The sequence below is a fragment of the Gekko japonicus genome, unplaced genomic scaffold (genome assembly GCF_001447785.1).
Source record: "Gekko japonicus isolate JY-2015 unplaced genomic scaffold, Gekko_japonicus_V1.1 scaffold132, whole genome shotgun sequence".
Taxonomy (NCBI): Eukaryota; Metazoa; Chordata; class Lepidosauria; order Squamata; family Gekkonidae; genus Gekko; species Gekko japonicus.
In genome coordinates, this window is record NW_015173677.1 from 1,098,874 (window position 1) to 1,117,969 (window position 19,096).

The following is a 19,096-nucleotide window of genomic DNA, read 5'->3' on the forward strand; positions in this document are numbered from 1 at the left end:
CTAATTTAAAACATCAATTAAAGTAACAGAAGTTTGTTCAAAAATTAATCCATTGTTTCCAGAAAAAAATTAAATACCAGAAAAACCCTATAAGATTTTGGTATCCAGAGGACTAGTTTTGAAGGGGTTTCTGTTTTCCTTTTGTTTCCATGCTGCAAAGGGCTTGGGGTAAGCACACCAATGGACAAGCAACCACCACTGAGCCTGCTATGCCTCTCCCTGGTCACACCAATCTTCCTTGATCTGTAGCCAGAATAACATTGACTTCAGACCATGTAATGCTGCTAGCTACTGGTCTGCAATTTCCTTATACCTTTAGGATGTCATTATACTATGCTTCAGACCAATGCGGCTACCCACCAGAAATTATACTACGCTGTAAAAGATGCTAGCTCTCCAACAGTGAAGTATAAGCCAGAGATAAAGAGAACTGTCTTCCTTGAGTCCCGTTTAATCCAAGTTCAATTTTGGTCAATTTCTCATATTCCATTTTGTGATATGGTTACAGATTAACTGCCAAATTGGGTAGCAGCTATGTAAGAAATCACCGGTGCGTGAATCAGCTCCTGCTACTACAAATGGGAAGTGAGAGGATAACCCTGGACTCTATGCTGGCTTCTTCACCTCAAACTGTCCCACTGTAGAAATATACAGGAGTCATTCAGGGAACCATTATGTTTTCCTAAATGAGAAAAAAACAAGAAACTCTAGGAGGTAATTTGAAGTCAGGAATATATAGTGAAAGCATTAACCTACACTTTCTGCTGGCCCAATACAAATGGCCTTCTCCCAACAGATGCTATTTATGAATCAAAAGCACAACTCGCAATTTGATCATGGATTTTCCAGGTTTCTCCCCCCTGGTTTAATACTTTGAGCCTGAGTTAAAGGGTAAAAGACAATTTTATTTTATGTTCAATATCTGATTGTATTTATATTTAAGAATGTCTCAGCAACTTCCATCAGATTTTGTTTTGGCAGAAGCACTTACAATCTCATTTAAAACATTTTGCTTTGATACCTTTCCGCAGTGCCTTTTTCTCCATTTGAGTATATGGATTGTGTAAGTTGATTAGTGATACATGATAGTGAAGGACACTAGATTACTCATACCTTTGTAAATTCCATTATAACCACCATGGACCTCTCCATTGATAGATATTTCTTCAATATGTGCTCCTTGGTCGGATGTGAAGTACACAAGAGTCTTCTCACTTAGGTGCCATTGATCTAACACATGGAGGATCTCTCCTTGAAAATATGACAAAGAAAAATTATATATATTAAAGTCTTCCACAGCATATGATAACCTATGTAACTACTGTCATCTTTTCCAGGCAGTTTCCCCTTTAAAATATTATTGTATATTGTACTGAAACCATGGAGAGAACTCTGGGGACTGTTTGCAGATAATGCTGCCAAGAGATAATTGGCACAACTGGTTTTGAGTTGCTTTCGGTATAGAAGCTTTCTGTATAGAAGCAGTCACTTATTAGAATGGTTTCTTAATAGCAAGGAAAAACCACAAAAAGGATTTTTAAATAAGTGAAATTTATGAATGTACCAAGCAAGTAATCCATTTAGAGAGGCTACCTCAGAACTAGGGTCTTATGAGTAAAACAAAGGTGAGATTCCATGTCTAAAGTTCCAAGATGTTTCCTTTTACTTGCCGGTGCATGCAATCCAGATTCAGACTGAGATTGTGACATGGAGGTGATGACAATGCTTTTCCCTAATATAGGACCCCAACAGGGTAAATTGGGAACTGTGGACATGAAGTTCATGGTGTCTTATCTGTTTCATCATGTTGTTTAGAAAATATAAATTATGGTATGTCATACCAACTATGAGCACTTTAATTGTTAATCAACTGACATTTTAGTTCATTAATAAATAAGAGCAAAGTTGATCAAAAAGCACTTTATTAACTGGCTTTACTAAGTGTATAAACATAATACAGTGGTGAAAAATATGCTGGTAAAAATATTGAAAACATACTTGAAAAGTAAAATGAAAAATATCAGAAACATATAGTTCTATGACATACCATAATTATATGGCCATACATATGCACCCAAAATTTAACAATCAAAATTTATAAAATCAGAAGAAGCAATGAAACAGAATGTTTACAACTCAACTCATCCCTCTTTAAATATAATATATTTATAACAATATCCATTAAAAGTTAGGCAAAATATTAAAACTATCAAAACTATCAAAACTATTTCCAAACTATCAAAAATATTAAATATATTTAATATTTACTTGATTTATATCTCACCTTTCTCCCTAGTGTAGACCCCCAAAGAGATTTACACCCATTTCTTCTCCATTTTATCCTCACAACAACCCTGTGAAGTAGGTTAGGCTGAGAGATTGCCCAAGGTCACTCAGCAATCTTTCAATGCGGAGTCAGAATTTGAACCTGAGTATCCCATATCCTAGTCTGACACTCTAACCACTACAACATGCTGGCTCTCATCTTTACAATAAGATGCTTACAATTTAATCCTCTAAAGATGGGAATATATTTTAGTCACAGTTAGATGTTCATTCTGCCACACAATGTTTTTATTACAAATAATTAATCACTTTGACAAGTACAACATATTCCTTCATTTATAAGTTCCTTTATTCTTGCAGCCATTCTATGGAATCTAAAGACGAAGCTGAGAGATAATTTTTCCAAACTATCAAAAATTTTCACATCTGATCACAGTTCTAAACCAAGTCCAAAGCCAGAATTGTAGACAGTACACCATGGAGTCAGAAAAGGAAAATTAACTAGATGTGACAAGAGAGATCCATGATCAAGGAGGAGAAACATAAGAGTAGCTCTGATTTAGATTTTGGGGGAAAAGAGGTATAATTCTTTTGTGATATTTTGTAATATAAAATCTTCCTTTCCCTCTCCACTCCATATAAATAAGGCCAGATGAGGTGGTGGCCTGAGCCAGTGGATTTTGCAGGAAAGTAGCCTCAGCCCCGAAGCCAGAAATTTTGAGTTGGTGTGGCATGGGGAAATTTTGTGGGGCAGCGGAGGAGAGGGGAGGAGAGGGGACAGAGAGAGGTGGCTGTATGCCTTCCCTGAACTCCAAACTGATTTCACCACTCAAAGTTCAGGAACGGGCAACCCCTGCTTGAAAAACACCACTTAAGAGGGTTCCCTTTAAATTGTGTTTTTTTTAAGCAGGGAGTGCCCATGCCTGAACTCTAACTGGAAACTTCACAGCTTCACAGCTTCAGAGCTGGAAGCCACCCCCTCCCTCACCTCCTGCAAGATTTAAAAGGCCTGATGATCAGCTGGAGGGCCCTTTAAATCTTGAAGAAGGGGAGGGAGAGTGATGGCTGCAAGATTTAAAGGGCCCTCCAGCTGATCAGAGGGCCACATGCTCCCACTGATCAACTGGAGGGCCCTTTTAATGTCACAAAAGGGGAGGGAGGGGGAGAGGGGCAGCAGCTACTGTGGGGCACGTCTCACATTTGAGGGGGTGGAGCCCCAAATGCCCCTCCGTAGTTACATGCCTGAGTAGCCTATGCCCTCAGTGTTCCTGTTGCTGCCCCCACCCAGGAGTCAGGGCAGCTAACACTCCATTTCTCCCTTTCCCCTCATTCATCTTTAAAAACAATGTGGCAACTTCATATTCCCAACAAGCTTTGTCATGTTTTAGGCCAACAACACCGGGTCTCTGTATGAATTATGATGGGGGGATTTAGCTAAGAGACTGTTTCTTAATAAGTGTGCAAGCCAGGGATCATCCTCCAACTATACCAGAGTAAGAACCCTCTCAGAGTGTCGCAGACAACAGATAGGAAATACCTTTTTGAAATTTAATCAGAAAATATCTCTAATAAATTCAGCTAACTCAATAAAATATCACAGAAACACACACAAGAGCTAAGAAGTAAAGAGTTGAAGTGATCTTAAGAGATCAGAGACAAAAGAGGGCAAAGCGTTGACGGAGTGAAGAGCGGATGGCTTCGCCAGCAAGCACTTCTGTGAAGACCCAAAAGAGAGGGGAATCTAGTTGGTACATGACGCAGGAGACTGAACCAAAGATGGCTGGGTTTGGAGACCAGATATAGGAAAATTGTGCCTTTGGGGGCAGTGAGCACAATAAGGAAATGGTCCAGGATGGACCATGATGGCCAGTAATGGCTTAAAAGGGGTTTTGGACAAAATAAGCCCAGGTTTGGGAGGGAAAGCCTTTGTTAGCAAGGCACTAGGCAATTGCAGAGTCTTGGCTCCATTCATGGCTGGATTATTCGGAGAACAATGATGACAATAGACTGTGGCTGGGGTGGTTCCAGTATTGAGGGGCAAAGTCTGGAGGTTTGATTGTGCGACGTAGAGCTGGAATGCAGGTATACTGACACCTTTGAGATTATTTATGTATTTATTTATTGGATTTGTATCCCACCCTCCCCTTAATGGGTTCCAACAAGGTGGATTCCAACAATATAAATATAGTACAACAGTATCAATACAATAAAACCGTCTTAAAACATATAAAACATACAACTCTTATAAAAAGCCAATTGCCTCAGTGGCTGATAGTACTGGGAATAAATTTCTCAGACATCTGTACAATTTAGGATCTCAGACCCAGACTATAAGATAGGGTCTGACCCAAGCTGTAAATAGGGCCGACCCAAGGAGGGAGGGGGACGCCCACTGCCTCAACCAAAAGCTCAGTGGAAGAGCTCCGTCTTGCAGGCCCTGTGGAATTGTAATAAATCCTGCAGGGCCCTGATCTCACTCAGGAGCTCATTCTACCAGGCAGGGGCCAGGGCTGAAAAAGCCCTGGCCCTGGTCGAGGCAAATTGGACAAAAAGATGTTGATTGGTGGACCTCAGTGCTCTATGGGGCTCATATGGGGAGAGGCGGTCTTGAAGGTATGCTGGCCCCTGGTCGTATAGGGCTTTGAAGGTAAGTACCAACACCTTGAAATGGTGATGTGCACCCACACAGGTGTCACTGTCAACACCCACACTGCTGCATTCTGCACTAGCTGCAACTTCTGGAGCAGAGTCAATGGTAGCCCCATGTAGAGAGAGTTACATTGCATGGATCACTGTAGCTAAGTCTTGGGAGGGGAGATATGGGGCCAACTGCCTGAACTCCCTCAGATGGAAGAAGGCAGTCCCGGCTGTGGCAGTGACCTGGGCCTCCATAGAGAAGGAGACATCCAGGAGCACCACCAGGCTCTTCACTAGAGGTGTGCAAAAAAAATAATTAAATATTCAGCCCATTTGGATTCAGCCGAATCAGGCAGAATCAATTTCGGCTGGCAGAAAGACTCCCGCATGTCAGTTTCATTAGTAGAGCCGATTGGGGAGTCTTTTGGCCAGCCGAATGTCAATTTCAGCCCCATTATATCTTATGGGTCATTGAAGTCAATGGTGAAAACATAGGATATATTCTCGGGGTTGGAGGGGAGGGGGCTTGAGGGAGACACTCCAAACTCGCAGGGTAGCTGCTGGAGCCTCTCTCCAAGATACCAACCAAGTTTTAAGAGCATTGGACCAGGGGGTCCAATTCTATGGGCCCTCAAACAGGTTCCCCCTATCCCTTCCATTGTTCTCTATGGTGGGGAAAAAAAGGAATGCACATCCCTACTCCTCACCCTCGACACCAGGACCAGTGGAGCCCCATCAAAGACGGGGAGTCTAATCCCCTGTCCCAATCCCCCGTGACTCAGGTACAGGACCTCCGTCTTAGATGGAGTCAACTTCCATCAGCTCTGATGTTACCATCCAGCCACGGCCTGTAACACCTCCTCCTGATCTCTCGGGGCTGTATCCGGGTGGCCGTCCATCAGTAGATAGAGCTGGGTGTCATCTGCGTACTGATGACACCCCAGCCCATACCTCTAGATAATCTGGGCGAGGAGGTGCATGCAGATATTAAATAACATAGGGGAGAAAATTGCTCACTGTGACACGCCACATTCCAGTGGGTGTCGCCAGGACAACTCTCCCCCAAGCGCCACCCTCTGTCCCCAACCTTGAAGGAAGGCAGGTAGCAATTGCAAGGCAAGCCCCTGTTTCCCAGTGTCAGTGAGGCGGTGGATTAACACATCATGGTCAACCATGTCAAACGCTGCTGACAGATCAAGAAGTATCAGCAGTGCCAATCCGCCTCGATCCAGGTGTCTCCAGAGGTCATCCACCAGGGCGACCAACACTGTCTCTGTCCCATGGGCTGGGTTAAAGCCAGACTGGAAGGGGTCCAGGATCTTAGCATCCTCCAAGAAAGTCTGGAGATGTGTCGCCACTGCCCTCTCAATTACCTTACCCAGAAATGGTAAGTTAGATACTGGGTGGTAAGTTATTAAGGACTGTAGGGTCCAAAGAAGATTTTTTTCAAGAGTGGGGGGATCACTGCCTCCTTCAGTCTCCCTGGGAAGTTCTCTGTTGAAAGGGACAAGTTGATGATTTCCTTAAGGGGGATCTACACCTCATTGCCACAAGTTTTAACCAGCCACGTTGGGCAGGGATCTAGGAGGCATGTGGTAGGCTTCACAGACACCAGACTCTTGTCAACGTCATCCTTATGAAATTAAAGGCATTGTCCTTTCATGATGCCAGATATGTGCTTGCTGTATCTGAGCTTGATGACTGAATGAATCAGAGAGAGATGGTCCTGAGCACATGTCTGGGCTTGCTGGCTTTGCACACATAGAGGGCTAGATTTGTCCATTGCCAGCTTTGGCCTTACGCTGGTCAGGATACCGTCCTTCACGTGGCAAGGGGAAGCTTGGGCTAACACATGAGAGTTCAGAAAGCCCTATTGGGCATACTTGGCTTGCTGCATTGTGTTTAAAGAAACCTGGAGAATGAGGAGAAAATCATTGAGGCAGCAGGGAGAGAACAGTGCAGCCTCAAGAAGCATTCCATCTTGAACTGCCTTTGCCTCCCCCTAAATTGAAAAAGCATACAAGGACTCAACTTGATGAAGTGACTCATGCTGTTTTGAGCTTGAAACAAAACAATCACCCCAACAAGAGTGATAAAAAGTAAACAGGAAAAACTTCAGATTCAGATGCCTGCATCACATACAATTTGGCCCCAAAGTTACATAACTATGTGGGGCTTTCTTTGAAGACTGTGTAGAAGCTACAATTGGTGCAAAATGCTGTGGAAGAAATCTGACTGGAGTGACTCATAGAGAACATACAACTCCAGCCTTATTCCACCAACACTGGCTTCTAATTTGCTTCCCGGCCCAATTCAAGGTACTGATATTGACCTTTAAAGCCCTATTCAGCTTAGGACCAGCATACCTTAAGTACCACTTACTCCCTTATGAATCTACCCAGCTCATCTTCAGAGGCCATCAGAGGCTAGATGAGTGGCAATGTGAGAAATGATGTTCTTGGTAATGCACCAGAATTATAGAATTCTCTCCCCAGGGAGATTCCACGGTTTCTTTATATAGTTGTCTTCCATCAGTGAGTGAAGACTTATTTTGCTTTGTCTGGCATTCCCTCACTGATTCTCATTAGCACTCCTTCCCGTGTCATGTGTCTATGCTAGTTTCAATTGTTTTCAATGGCTTTTCTATATATGCTTTTAAATTATTTTAAGCTTTTATAGTTAGCAGCCTTGGGGGCTCTATGATGCATGGAAAGGCAGCCTAAATAGGCTATAAATAAAATAAATAAATTCCATTCATCCTGACATTTTCATTTGCATTTACAACTTGTTCCCATCCACAATCCATCATTCTCTCTCACAGAACAGAAAAAGCCTAATAATTATTTTACTTCTTATTCTGATGGATGTATCCTTATCACATATACTTGACACCTCTCTATTTGTGCCACCATTTCTTTGTAATGTGGAACTTTACATCTCTGGTAGCAAACAGAATTCACCTGTATGATATAAACCCTCAGCTAAAGAGGCAGTAACACAAGGTGGAGAAGCAAGAGAATTGCAAGGGTGACTGGATTCAAGACTATTAGCTTCAGAACATTCTAATGCATCCTCATGAAGCGCCTGAAATTTACTAGTAGTCCTCATACCAATACTGAATTTTCACAACCTGCTTTGTTTCACAGAAGGAAAATTCAAAGGCTCAAATAGATAGCCTCTTTTCCTACTCATATTGCAGCTATACAAAAACACAACAAAACTTTCGAACAATTCAGCTAATAAACTGATCAAACAATAATAGCTAATCTAATAGGGAAAGAAACAAAGGAATAAGGAAAATAATTCTGTCTCTCTAATCATACTCAGTCTCTCAATGTCTCTTATCACACTCAGCTGAAGTCTGCGTCTTCACTACTCTCTGAAGAAAGAAAGAAAGAAAAAAAGAACCAGTCATATCTTTCAAGGTCAGTTATTCCCCAGAGAAAATATAACTTGAAGGACTCACAGCCCAATTAAAATAAGCAATTTAAACCAATTAAAATAAAGTTAAATAAATAAATTAGCAAAAACTCTTCTTGGAGCTTAGCTATCATACCACAGCAGCTGACCCGAATGGAAGGCTTCAAACAGAATTTATAAATGAATTTAGCCTTTTGAAATACTTGACTGAATTTTGAGGTGCTCTTCTTTGCCCCAGAAAATTGTCCACTTTCAGTGTTGTCACTGTATGTGTGATTCTGTGCCACATTCCTCAAGGTTCTGTAAAAAGGTAGCTGCTGTGCTGGTGCATGTTCATTGATTGGTAAAATTGACATGAACTTTTAAAAATGTGTGCATAGTTTACGGAACAATACTTAGCTTCCATGAGTGGTAACTTCAGTAATCACCATGAATGAGTACTACACATACACCCTTAGGGCAGGGCATGTGTCATGTAAATGTGACCTTTAAAAAAGAAAATTAGGAATCTGTTTGGAGGGAAAACCTTGCCTCATGAACTAACAAGTCGTGGGGATTTTGTGTTTTTAAATGTTGCCATAATGGCACTCCCTTTCTTCCCTGGCCTACAATTCTCAATCTGCTGTGTAGAAAAGACAATGTAAGTCCAATTATATCTAACCCCCCCCCAAAAAAAAAAAGCCGGGGACATGTAAGAAACAATAATTGTGGAAAGAAGGGAAGAGATTTTTGCCTCCCAGCTGGCAGGAGGTGAAAAAGCTTACAGAGTTGTAAATGTGAAGATGGAGGGGAGGAGACTTGTGCAACAAAAACAACAACAAACAGAGATAATTATGAAGAAAAAATATCAAAATGTTATGAAAACAAAACAAAGCAAGTAAATCTCTATGGATGGGAGGGGGTAAGCACTCATAGTACCATTTGAAATGTGTCTTTATGTCTCACTATAAAGGTATTGCATGCGACAATGCCAAAACAGAGAAGTCAACTTTATTTTACGTTAAATATCAATATACTAAAAAATGTAGCAAGACACTGAATATTTAGGGAGAATTTGCTTTTTAAAAAGTAGCTGCGGTGGCTCAAGTGGTTAAGACGCTGAACTGCAGGCTGTGGAAGGTCAGTAGTTCAGCAGTTCGAGACCCAGGGTGCCGCATGATGGAGTGAGCTCCCGTCTCTAGTTCCAGCTCCTGCCAACCTAGCAGTTCGGAAGCAAGAAATTGCAAGTAGATAAATAGGTACCACTTCAGTGGGAAGGTAACAGCGTTCCATGCGCCTTGGTGTTTAGTCATGCCGGCCACATGATCATGGAAACGTCTTTGGACAGCGCTGGCTCTTCGGCTTTGAAACAGAGATGAGCACCGCAACCCTAGAGTCAGATTCGACTGGCTTTCGAGCATGGGAACCTTTACCTTTTTTTACTTTGCTTTTTAAAGCCCCAACATACATTTACAAAGCTTTTGAATAATCTACTTTGTGAAAAACAAAGGGAAGTTGCCTGACTTGAAGAATAAATAAAACTCATTTTGATGTTAGCAGCATTAAGGTTATATATACAATCAATAGTTTCTCATTCATATTAGGCATCCAGATCCCCCCCCCACCTTGTGAACAGGTGGCACAAAAATAAGGCACGACTTGCATCTCTGCTTCCATATTTGGCACTTGGAGCAGTAAATGAAGTACACGTAAGCGTAAATGAAGTATACGTAAGCAAAATGTTCTGCACTTAATTGTAAGAGAAAGTAAATTTAATGGGTGTTATAAAGTTAACAGGAGCTATACAGTAAGCCTAGAAGTATTGTTACATAATAAAGAACATCCTTAAAGAAAATGAGCCCTTGTGATAAGTACATTACTTTAACTGTTCACACTTCACAGACCAATATTTATGAAGAGTGTTACAATTACCACTTAGGTGGCTGAAACACTGTCCATTCAATGCATTGTTCAGCTGTGATACCCCAGAAACAGTACTCCAAGTCTTATTATACATACTATAAGCTGCTCTCTTGCTCTCTATCTCAAAAAAGAGTGGGTTCCAATATAGTCACAAAACACCTAAAATATTCCTGAGGTGCGAGGTCAAACACTTTGCATCTTTCAGACACGAAAAGCATTTATGATGAGGGTTCCAACTCAGAGTTTGACAGTATATTATTCTTAAATCCCCCTTTGAAGTGGACGGGTCAGCATCTTACCCACCACTATCAATCTTTTCATTCATTTTATTTCCTGCCTGTTTTAGTGATCAGGGCAACAGTTCTGCAAAACATCCATGGGGAAGAGAGTAGATGACAGAACCAGAGGCAAAATACACAGAAAAGGCAGCATTAACAGTTGATTTACCTCTTTGTTGGAGATGTAAAGCTATACTATTTACTATTAAACTGGTGACTTTTTTTGTGAGCACACAACCTGGCAACCCTATGAGAGTCAATTTTTTCTTTACTGCACTTAGTAAAAGTACCTGCATATAAGAATATCTTCATTATTCACTCAATGCTTCTAATTATTCCAAGAAGTGCTTCTTTTAGTCATTAATGCATTATGTCAGTTGGATATCCAAACAAGTGGTTGTGCATTGCAGCCATAATCTCTCTGAAAATTTTACAAATGACTTTTTAAGAAGTGGAATGCAGCAGCAGCTAGGTGTTTCCTGTTGTTTATCATTGTGAAGAAATGCATTTTCTCTTGGGAGGTTGGCACCAAACAAGGCCTCCACTGTGTGTTTTAACCATTTTTCCTTTGAGCTAAGAAACAAGCAAGAGGGGGAAGGAAATTAGCTCATGGCCTTCCAGATGCATCTCTTAAGAAATGCTAATGGATCTAGCAGGAGACAATGGAATGGGCCAATTTACCTTCTCTTATTCTAGCAGAGAATATAGAGTTGGGGGTGTCAAGTTCTACAGAGGCCAAGAAAGGAACTTTTTGGAGACATCTGGAAAAACTGCCTTGACCTGGGCTGACTGGGGTCAAAGGGGAGGAGAAAGAGAGATAATAAAATTTCCATGAAACAGGACATTTCCTTATGGAGGAACTCTTGAGCTCTGGATTGCAAGCCAGCAGCCATTGGCCATGTGGTCATCTGTGGGAGAGCTGGAGCAAGCTTTGAGGTCATGGAAACTCTGCAGAAAACTGGAAAAGCTAAGCTAAAGAGCCTGTACTATTTTAACATCAGATAGGGCATGTATATAGAAAGCGACAGATTTGTGTTTTCTTTTCAATTTCTTTTATTTTCCTTGCTTGATCTGGTGTTGTACTAAATGTCTGTAAACATTTTCTTTTAAACTTTTGATGTCGGGCAGCAGTTTTTTTTATAACACATAGACCTTCACCTTTTTGGGTACACTATTTTAAGAAGAGGCTCCAGGGGGGTTGGCAAGCAGCTATTCCTCCAAGAGTGCCCAAGGCATTAAACTGTCCCTGTGGGAGCCAGGTGCTGGGCAGCGGAAGACAGTGAGGCAAGGCCTCTGAGCTTGGAAAAGAAGCTGGGGGTCCTGATCCTCCCAGTGGGGAAATCCCTACAATGATCAAGTGATGGTGGCGGGCTACCCTAGAGAGTGGAAGAAAAGCCCCACCAGAGAGTTGGGAACTCCTAGGAGGCATGGTGGAACGGGGTCTGCAGGACACAGCAGGCACATTCTGCCAGTCATGTTTGTGAAATTCTATTTGATGTACTCCAAAGAAATGTCCAGAGCTTCAGTAGTAGCTCATAACTGCAGATATAGACTCTCAAGCAAAGTACTGGCATGCTAGAACTTGCTACCATGTCATCATACATATGACTAGAAACCACAATGATACATTCTCTAATATATACAGCATACATTTAATGTAATATTTTGATTTTTTTGTATCCTGTTGATACCAATTTTTTCCTTTAAATTGTTTGTAATTGTTATATATATACACACACACATGCATAGCTTTGTGTACCTTCCCATCCAATCTTGGGTTTTGATTCTTCTTTTCTTAAATTATGCTAACATTGATTTATTTTCGGGGGGGGGAGCACCCTCTTAGTTGTGTTCTAAAGGTATGGGACTAAATGCAAACAAAAAATACTCACCTGTACAATCTAATCCAGAGAAACGCCGTAGCAAACTTCAATTCACCTAGAAAACATACAACCACTTGAGGGTGTGGCGAGGGAATGCAAGACCACCAAGTCCAACATCTTGTTGCAAGACCACTCGATACATTCATAGATTTGTTTATGAATCTCTCAATGTATGACATGTTTATTCTTTCCTCCAAAAACTTAGGGCAATGTACATGACTCTCTCCACTTCCGTTTTATCTTCACACCAACCTGTATGACGCATGGAGAGTGTGACTGGCCCAAGGTTACCTTGGCCTATAGAGGCTGAAGTACAAAAAGCAACCCCATGCCCTTGAAAATAGAGTTTTAGCAAATGCTCCCTCAGTTCTGCAGTTGGCAAGACATTCAGTCTGCCTACCATAAAGGTGTGGTGGGTGTCCAGGCACATGGCTCAGCTGTCGCCTTCTTCCCTCTCTTTGCACATATGTTTGGAAACTTCAATTGGTGCAGAATGCTGCAGTCGGGATGTTGACTGGAGTGGGTCATAGAGACTGTATCACTCCAGTCTTGGCACATCACCTATCCCCTTCTGTTGCCATCTTCTATCCGCAGATGAAGAGTTTGTGTTTCATTTGGTGTTTCTTCCTTCCTGCCGTTTTTAATTATTGGTTTTATGCATAATTTATTATATATGTAGTTTAACTAGGTTTCAATGGTTTGAATGGTATGTTTGATTTTAATAGTTTTTAAGATGTATTCTATCATTTATATTTTGAATCTGTTATCCTCCTTGGTGGCTCAAGGGCAGAAAGGCAGGTTAAAAAATGTAAATAAAATAACAAATATTGTCTGCACATGCACAGACAATGTCCCCCTATTTAGGGGGATTTAAATCACAGGGCTTCTGTTGTGGGGAGGGGAAGGAGTTTGTAAGCCGCTCTGAGACTCCGAGTGAAGGGCGGGGTATAAATCCAATCTCTTCTTCTTCTTTGTAACTTTTCTGATTTTTATTTTTTTTGCAAACCTGAGGTGCTCCCAAAGTTTGAAGAAGTACCACATTGCCTCAACATGTATATTTAAGTCTTAAAGTATCCATAGATGGGGCTAATGTCTCCCCAGCACTGCTGAAACTTAGCCATCCTTCTGTATCTGCAGTGAGGGGAAGTGCTTTCCTAGCTATGTTCCCCGTGTCTCCTGAGCAGCTCAAGCGAGAGAGTGAGATTCTTAGCGAGGGTGTGGGTTTCAGACTTGGATGCCGGGACCAAGAGTTTGAGCACTGGTCGATCCACATCAGTAGGAGCCAGTGTTGGAGACACTGTGGTTGACATCGATGCATGGCCTGATGTATACATTGGAGGAGAGAGTGCTGACTCCAGCAGGGCAGTACAAAGTCTTGCAGCTCTGTTCTTTCTCATTTGTTTCAAGAACTTGAGCAATGCGAACAAGGGTCCATGTGGTGGGTTTCCTCAAGGCACAAAAGACAGAGGAAGTGTCTGTCAGGGGGTGCAATTTTACTGCCGCACTGCGAACACTGCTTAAAGAAGCCCCACCATTTGTCCATAGGCCAGGGGAGGGGAAGTACCAGAACAGAGTGGCCTATGGGGGCCCAAACTCTAAGCACAGTCTCAAGCTGGTCATTTTTTTTCTGTAGGTTAAAGACGAAGAATTCCAAAAGGAAGAAAAAGAAAAGCCAAGTAGGCCCACGAAGAAAGTTACCGACTGGAGCGGAGGAGATCCTAACAGCGCGGTGGTCAAAAGAAAACTGGCTGAATTGTAGTGCCCCTCCCTGTAGAGCCCTTGTACGTGACTTGGGAGCGGCCGCAAAAATACCTTTTCCTTTCAAGTTTACTGATCGGAGTCAGCGCAGGCACACTATATCCCAGAGGTGTGATGCACAGAGACCACAAAGAAGATCTAGGAATTGTGAGCCTGTGAGCCAAGTCCTGGTTTCACACTCTAATTGCAGTAACTGTAGTTTTGCATTATGTCTCAACTGACCATTCTTGAAGAGGCTGTTTTTTTTTTCTTGGCATGTTCCAATGCTCTGTTTAATATATCAGCTTTTAAGGATGTGTTACCACTTTCCTTTATTTGCTAGCTGCATACTTACTGAAGTCTGCAAGGTTTTGGCACAGATGGGAAAGCACATGAGATCTAAAATATCCACATTCCATTGTGATTTCAGTAGCACACAGATGTTACGTACTCAAAGTTAAGAATGTTTTGCACTTCCCAGAAGCGGCAAAACTGCTCTCATTGCACCTCAGAATTAATGGTAACTGCTAAGATTCAGCGAGAAAACAGTTACTGAATAATCTGGAATTTTGGATGCTTATTATCATTTAATGCTACCTATTTTGCTTTCCTGCATTTCCCATTTAAGGCATTCCAGAAACTGAAGACTATCTTCACTTCCCACTCTGATAATACCTTTATAACCTTAGTCCAGCTGCATTTACTTAGGATTACTACATTTGTTTGACTGTTGCATCCAATACCTATAAAATATTTTAGGGTTAGCCTGTTATACATCTACAGGACAGCGAAGCTAGTCTTGAACTTATGAGAGAGCATAGCCAATTAGGGCACTGGCTGCTTCAAATCATTGCTACAAATGATGCAGAAAGTGGACCTAATTTCTCTCAAGAAAGAGTACTTTTCTACTTCAAAATAAAAACAGGTCCAAATTGCAAGATTAATGTATGCACGTGTGTGAAGCCTCTGGTTTTGAAAATGCTAGACCAGTTGCATTCTGGCCAAACTCTAATCAATTGTACCCAAAGTTCTGTTTGGCTAGTAACAGGTTTAGCTTGATCTAAACTAATTTGCTGACAGGTAAAGTAGGGGCATCAGAGAGCCCTTCTTTACATTCTATGGTATTTTAGGTAACATAATGAGTGCCATGATTGATGATCACACAGCGAGAGACTGGGCTACGCTGGGCTTCTTTTAGATATACCTATTGTATTCTAGTTTAGATGGCGAGATAAGCTGTGACTGCCTGCTGGATGTCTTGTCTTCTGTAATAGTACAAGCCAGAAGGTGTTTACTGACAATGAAAAGAACAGAGAGTTGAGGGAAATTCTCATAATTTCTCTTTACCCAGTTTCTCCCAGAAATCCAAAAAAGCACCCCCCTTTAGGAATTTGGAATCTATAATCAATTCCATTTTGAACAAAGATGTTTTAATCACTCATTGTGCAAAGAAGTATTTCCTGTTGCCCATCCTGTATCTATTGCCCATCAGCTTCATCAGGTGCTCTTGAGTTCTAGTGTTTTGAGATACAGAGAAGTACATATACTTATCTTTGTATAACATATATCATTCTGGGATGGATGGACAGACAGATAGATAACACGGAGCTAGGAAATTGGAAATTTCTTAAAATAAGAGTCAGACTTGACTGCAACTGTCCCGCCACGGAGGTCGCAGGATGTTCAGAATAAGTGCCGGGGACCCCAACAGGCCCCGCAAGACCCCCTAGGCATGACTCACCAAGTGAGACGAAGGCCAACGGTCCGGGGAAGGAGTTGGGAGCAGGAGTCCCTCCCTCGTCAGGCTGTGTTGGCCGGGCCCAGAGACAGGACCGGGGTCCACAAGGCAGCACCACAGAAGAGGAGAGGGGTGGCTGCTGCTTCTCCAACGGGCCAGGAGCGGGCGCGAAGCAGCGGGTACAGTTGCAGATCAGTTAGCACTCGCCCTGGAAACACCCTGCTGGCAGCCAAGCAGATAAAGGAGGGCGTGGCCCAAGTCGGAGGGCGGATGGGTGGTCCTGGGAGCGGGGAGGGGAGATAAAAGGCAGGGTGGAGAAGGGGTCGGGGAGGAGGAGTGCGCTGTGGAACAGAGTGGGACGCTGACAGACAGAGAGACAAGAGACTGCAAAGAGAGAAGGAAGTCCGCAGCGTACTGGCAGAGGGACTCTCAGGGTGACGTTAACCCTGTCCCCTGCCTGTCTGAGGGCCCTCACTCCCTCTCCCTTTTTGGACCCTACCACTCCCCTACCAGAGTCAAGTCATGAGCCCTGACACCACGGCCACTGGGGGCGCCGCACCAGAGTCCAAGGGAGAGCCCAACATGAACAACAACAACAAAATAATCGTACATTTGTACAAGGGGGAAACAAAATCAAAATGGGAATTTTGTGGTTAAAACAGTAAGGAATTGAAATATGAAAACTTCTCTTTATTCCTTGTGCCTTTGGCCATACGAAGAACCTGTTATATTATCATGTGCCAAAGAAAGGATTTTCCATCTCAAATGGATTTAATTTCAACTATTTGAAAGTCCTGGCCAAACCTTCATTTTCCTGATCAGACCAAGACTGTTCTGAACAAATTCTATCTTTGTTTGGATTCCTCCCATCTTTTGTGTTTTTTTGCAAGTTTTTCCAGGACCTTGAACCATTTGCTACTCCCTTCAGTCAAACTGCACATTTTGTTTTTAGACATAACTGCTTGTCCCACAACTGTGGTCAGAATCTGTTCTTTTGATTGGCTTTAAACCACCTGTGTTTGTATATCCACAAGTACATTGCACTGGTTCTGCTGTCCGTGCAGAAATGCCCCCCTTACTTCAGAGATTCTCAGATATGACCTTAGTCCTGTTGGGTTTTGGCACTGCCCAGCAGCAGAATCCAATGCCAACCTACTGGTGCCCAGCAACAGAGCCCAGTGCTATTGTGACAAATGCCAGTCCAGCAGAACCAGTGCAGTAATGGCTGCCCAGCAGCAGAACCCAGTGCCAACTTACTAGTTCCCAGCAGCAGAAGCCAGTGCCATTGTGGCAAATGGCAGCTCAACATTACTGGGCTCCTGTATATTTGACTGGCCTTGGTTCAGGGTGGGCTAGCAAAACTGTCTGCCCACCCTACACTTCTGAGTGTTCTGGTAGGCTTTTACTACCCTTGTTTCTGCTGGCACTGGCTTCTGCTGCTCAACACTAGTAAACTGGCACTTGGTTCTGCTGACTGGCACCACTAGGTTGGCACTAGGTTCTGCTGCTGGGCATTAGAACATTGCACTGTGTATGCTGTCCATGCATAAATGCCCCCCCTTCACAGATTCTCAGATCTAACCTTAGTCCTGTTGAGTTTTGGCACTGCCGCAGTGGCACTGGTTCTGCAGCTGCCTTACAAACATGGCCCCTCCCCACACCTCACTTTCTACTGCAGAAACACTCTGGGAGAATATGCTGAGCTTATTGTATGTCTGCCTTGTTTTCCCCCACCATTGAAAACAATGGAGGATGGGGCACCCTCTTTGGGTGCCCATAGAATTGGACCCCCGGTCCAATCTTATTGAAACATGGGGGCTCTTTTGGGGAGAGGCTCCAGCAGTGACCCACAACCCACGGAATATACCCTAGGAGATTTGACATTGACTATAATGGCCCTACATGGTACAATGGAGCCAAAATTTCGGGATTCCCAAATTAATTCAGAATTCTCTTATCGGTAAGCCAAATCAGATTAGAGAATCTGATTCGGCCTAACTAATGCCTGAATCATGCCAAAAAGGCATGATTTGGATATTAATCCACCTCGGAAACGCTGAATGAACGTCCTTAGTGTTAATCATTTTTGCTGAATTTTTAACAGCCTGGGATTGCTTAATTATTTGTATTACTTCACAAGCAAATGTTCACAAGCAAATATTCAGCACTGCTCTAAGAAACACTAGTATTTCAAAAACCTAGTGAGTGAAAGAAAACAAAAAAAGGTTATGTTTAAAAAACAGGCAATGTTTTTAAAAACTTCTATTAAAATGTTTTTCCACTCTTTATAGAAAATGTTATAAATTAAACAAAACTAAAAAAAATCACACACACACACATAGAAGAAGAGGAGGAGGAGGAGATTGGATTTATACCCTGCCCTTCACTACCCAAAGGAGTCTCAAAGCGGCTTACAAACTCATTTCCCTTCCCCTCCCCACAACAGACACCCTGTGAGGTAGATGGGGCTGAGAGAGCTCTGAGAGAAACTGCTCTTATCAGAACTACGGCTTGCCCAAGGTCACCCAGCAGCTGCAAGTAGAGGAGTGGGGAATCAAACCCGGTTCTCCCAGATTAGAGTCCGCGCACTTAACCACTACACCAAACATACACATGAACATCCTGTAAAGCCAGGTTTCAAAGTTTCTTATAGTATACTTTGCTTTATACCCATCCTTCAAAAATGAAATATTTTCTTCCAGCTTCTACAAGAAGATATGTGAATACATTTGTAAGTTAAAATTAAGGCAACTTGTGTGAAAGAAATAGCCTTGTATGTACTTGACAGGCAAATTCTAAAGTTCTACGTTCCACCTCTAAGACATCTGAGACAAAAGTGTATGCTTTTCTACCAACCTGAATTAATGATCTTAATGATCTGTAATATCTGCTCTGGCTTTTTATGAGTTATTAAAACAATGAAGCATTTTGCATATACCATATATGTAAATGGAAACAATTTGCACCTCCGTTGTAAGCTGTCATTGTGCATCTCATGAAAGAATAAACCTATTCAAAGAAGAACAATTCCATACCACACAACAACTACAAATTGATATTGGTCTTGATATAGTGCTGATCCCAACAACATAGTCACAGCTTCAGCCTGCAGTGTAGATCAACTGCAAGCCTTCAAGACTAACTCTAAGCACATTACTGAATTAGGTCCTTGACGGCACACCTATATATGTACCAGTGCTCTAGCTTTGTGCTAT

At 42.3% G+C, this 19,096-nt stretch overlaps 1 protein-coding gene across 1 annotated transcript in view; it reads right to left on the bottom strand.

The window, feature by feature from the left end:
• The window catches only part of STS (steroid sulfatase (microsomal), isozyme S), a 116,108-nt gene that overhangs the window by 70,464 nt on the left and 26,548 nt on the right, over positions 1-19,096 (bottom strand). The window contains exon 6 of the mRNA XM_015422965.1: positions 1,114-1,251. Coding sequence (XP_015278451.1) covers positions 1,114-1,251 — 138 coding nt within the window. The remainder of the gene's footprint in view (positions 1-1,113; positions 1,252-19,096) is intronic.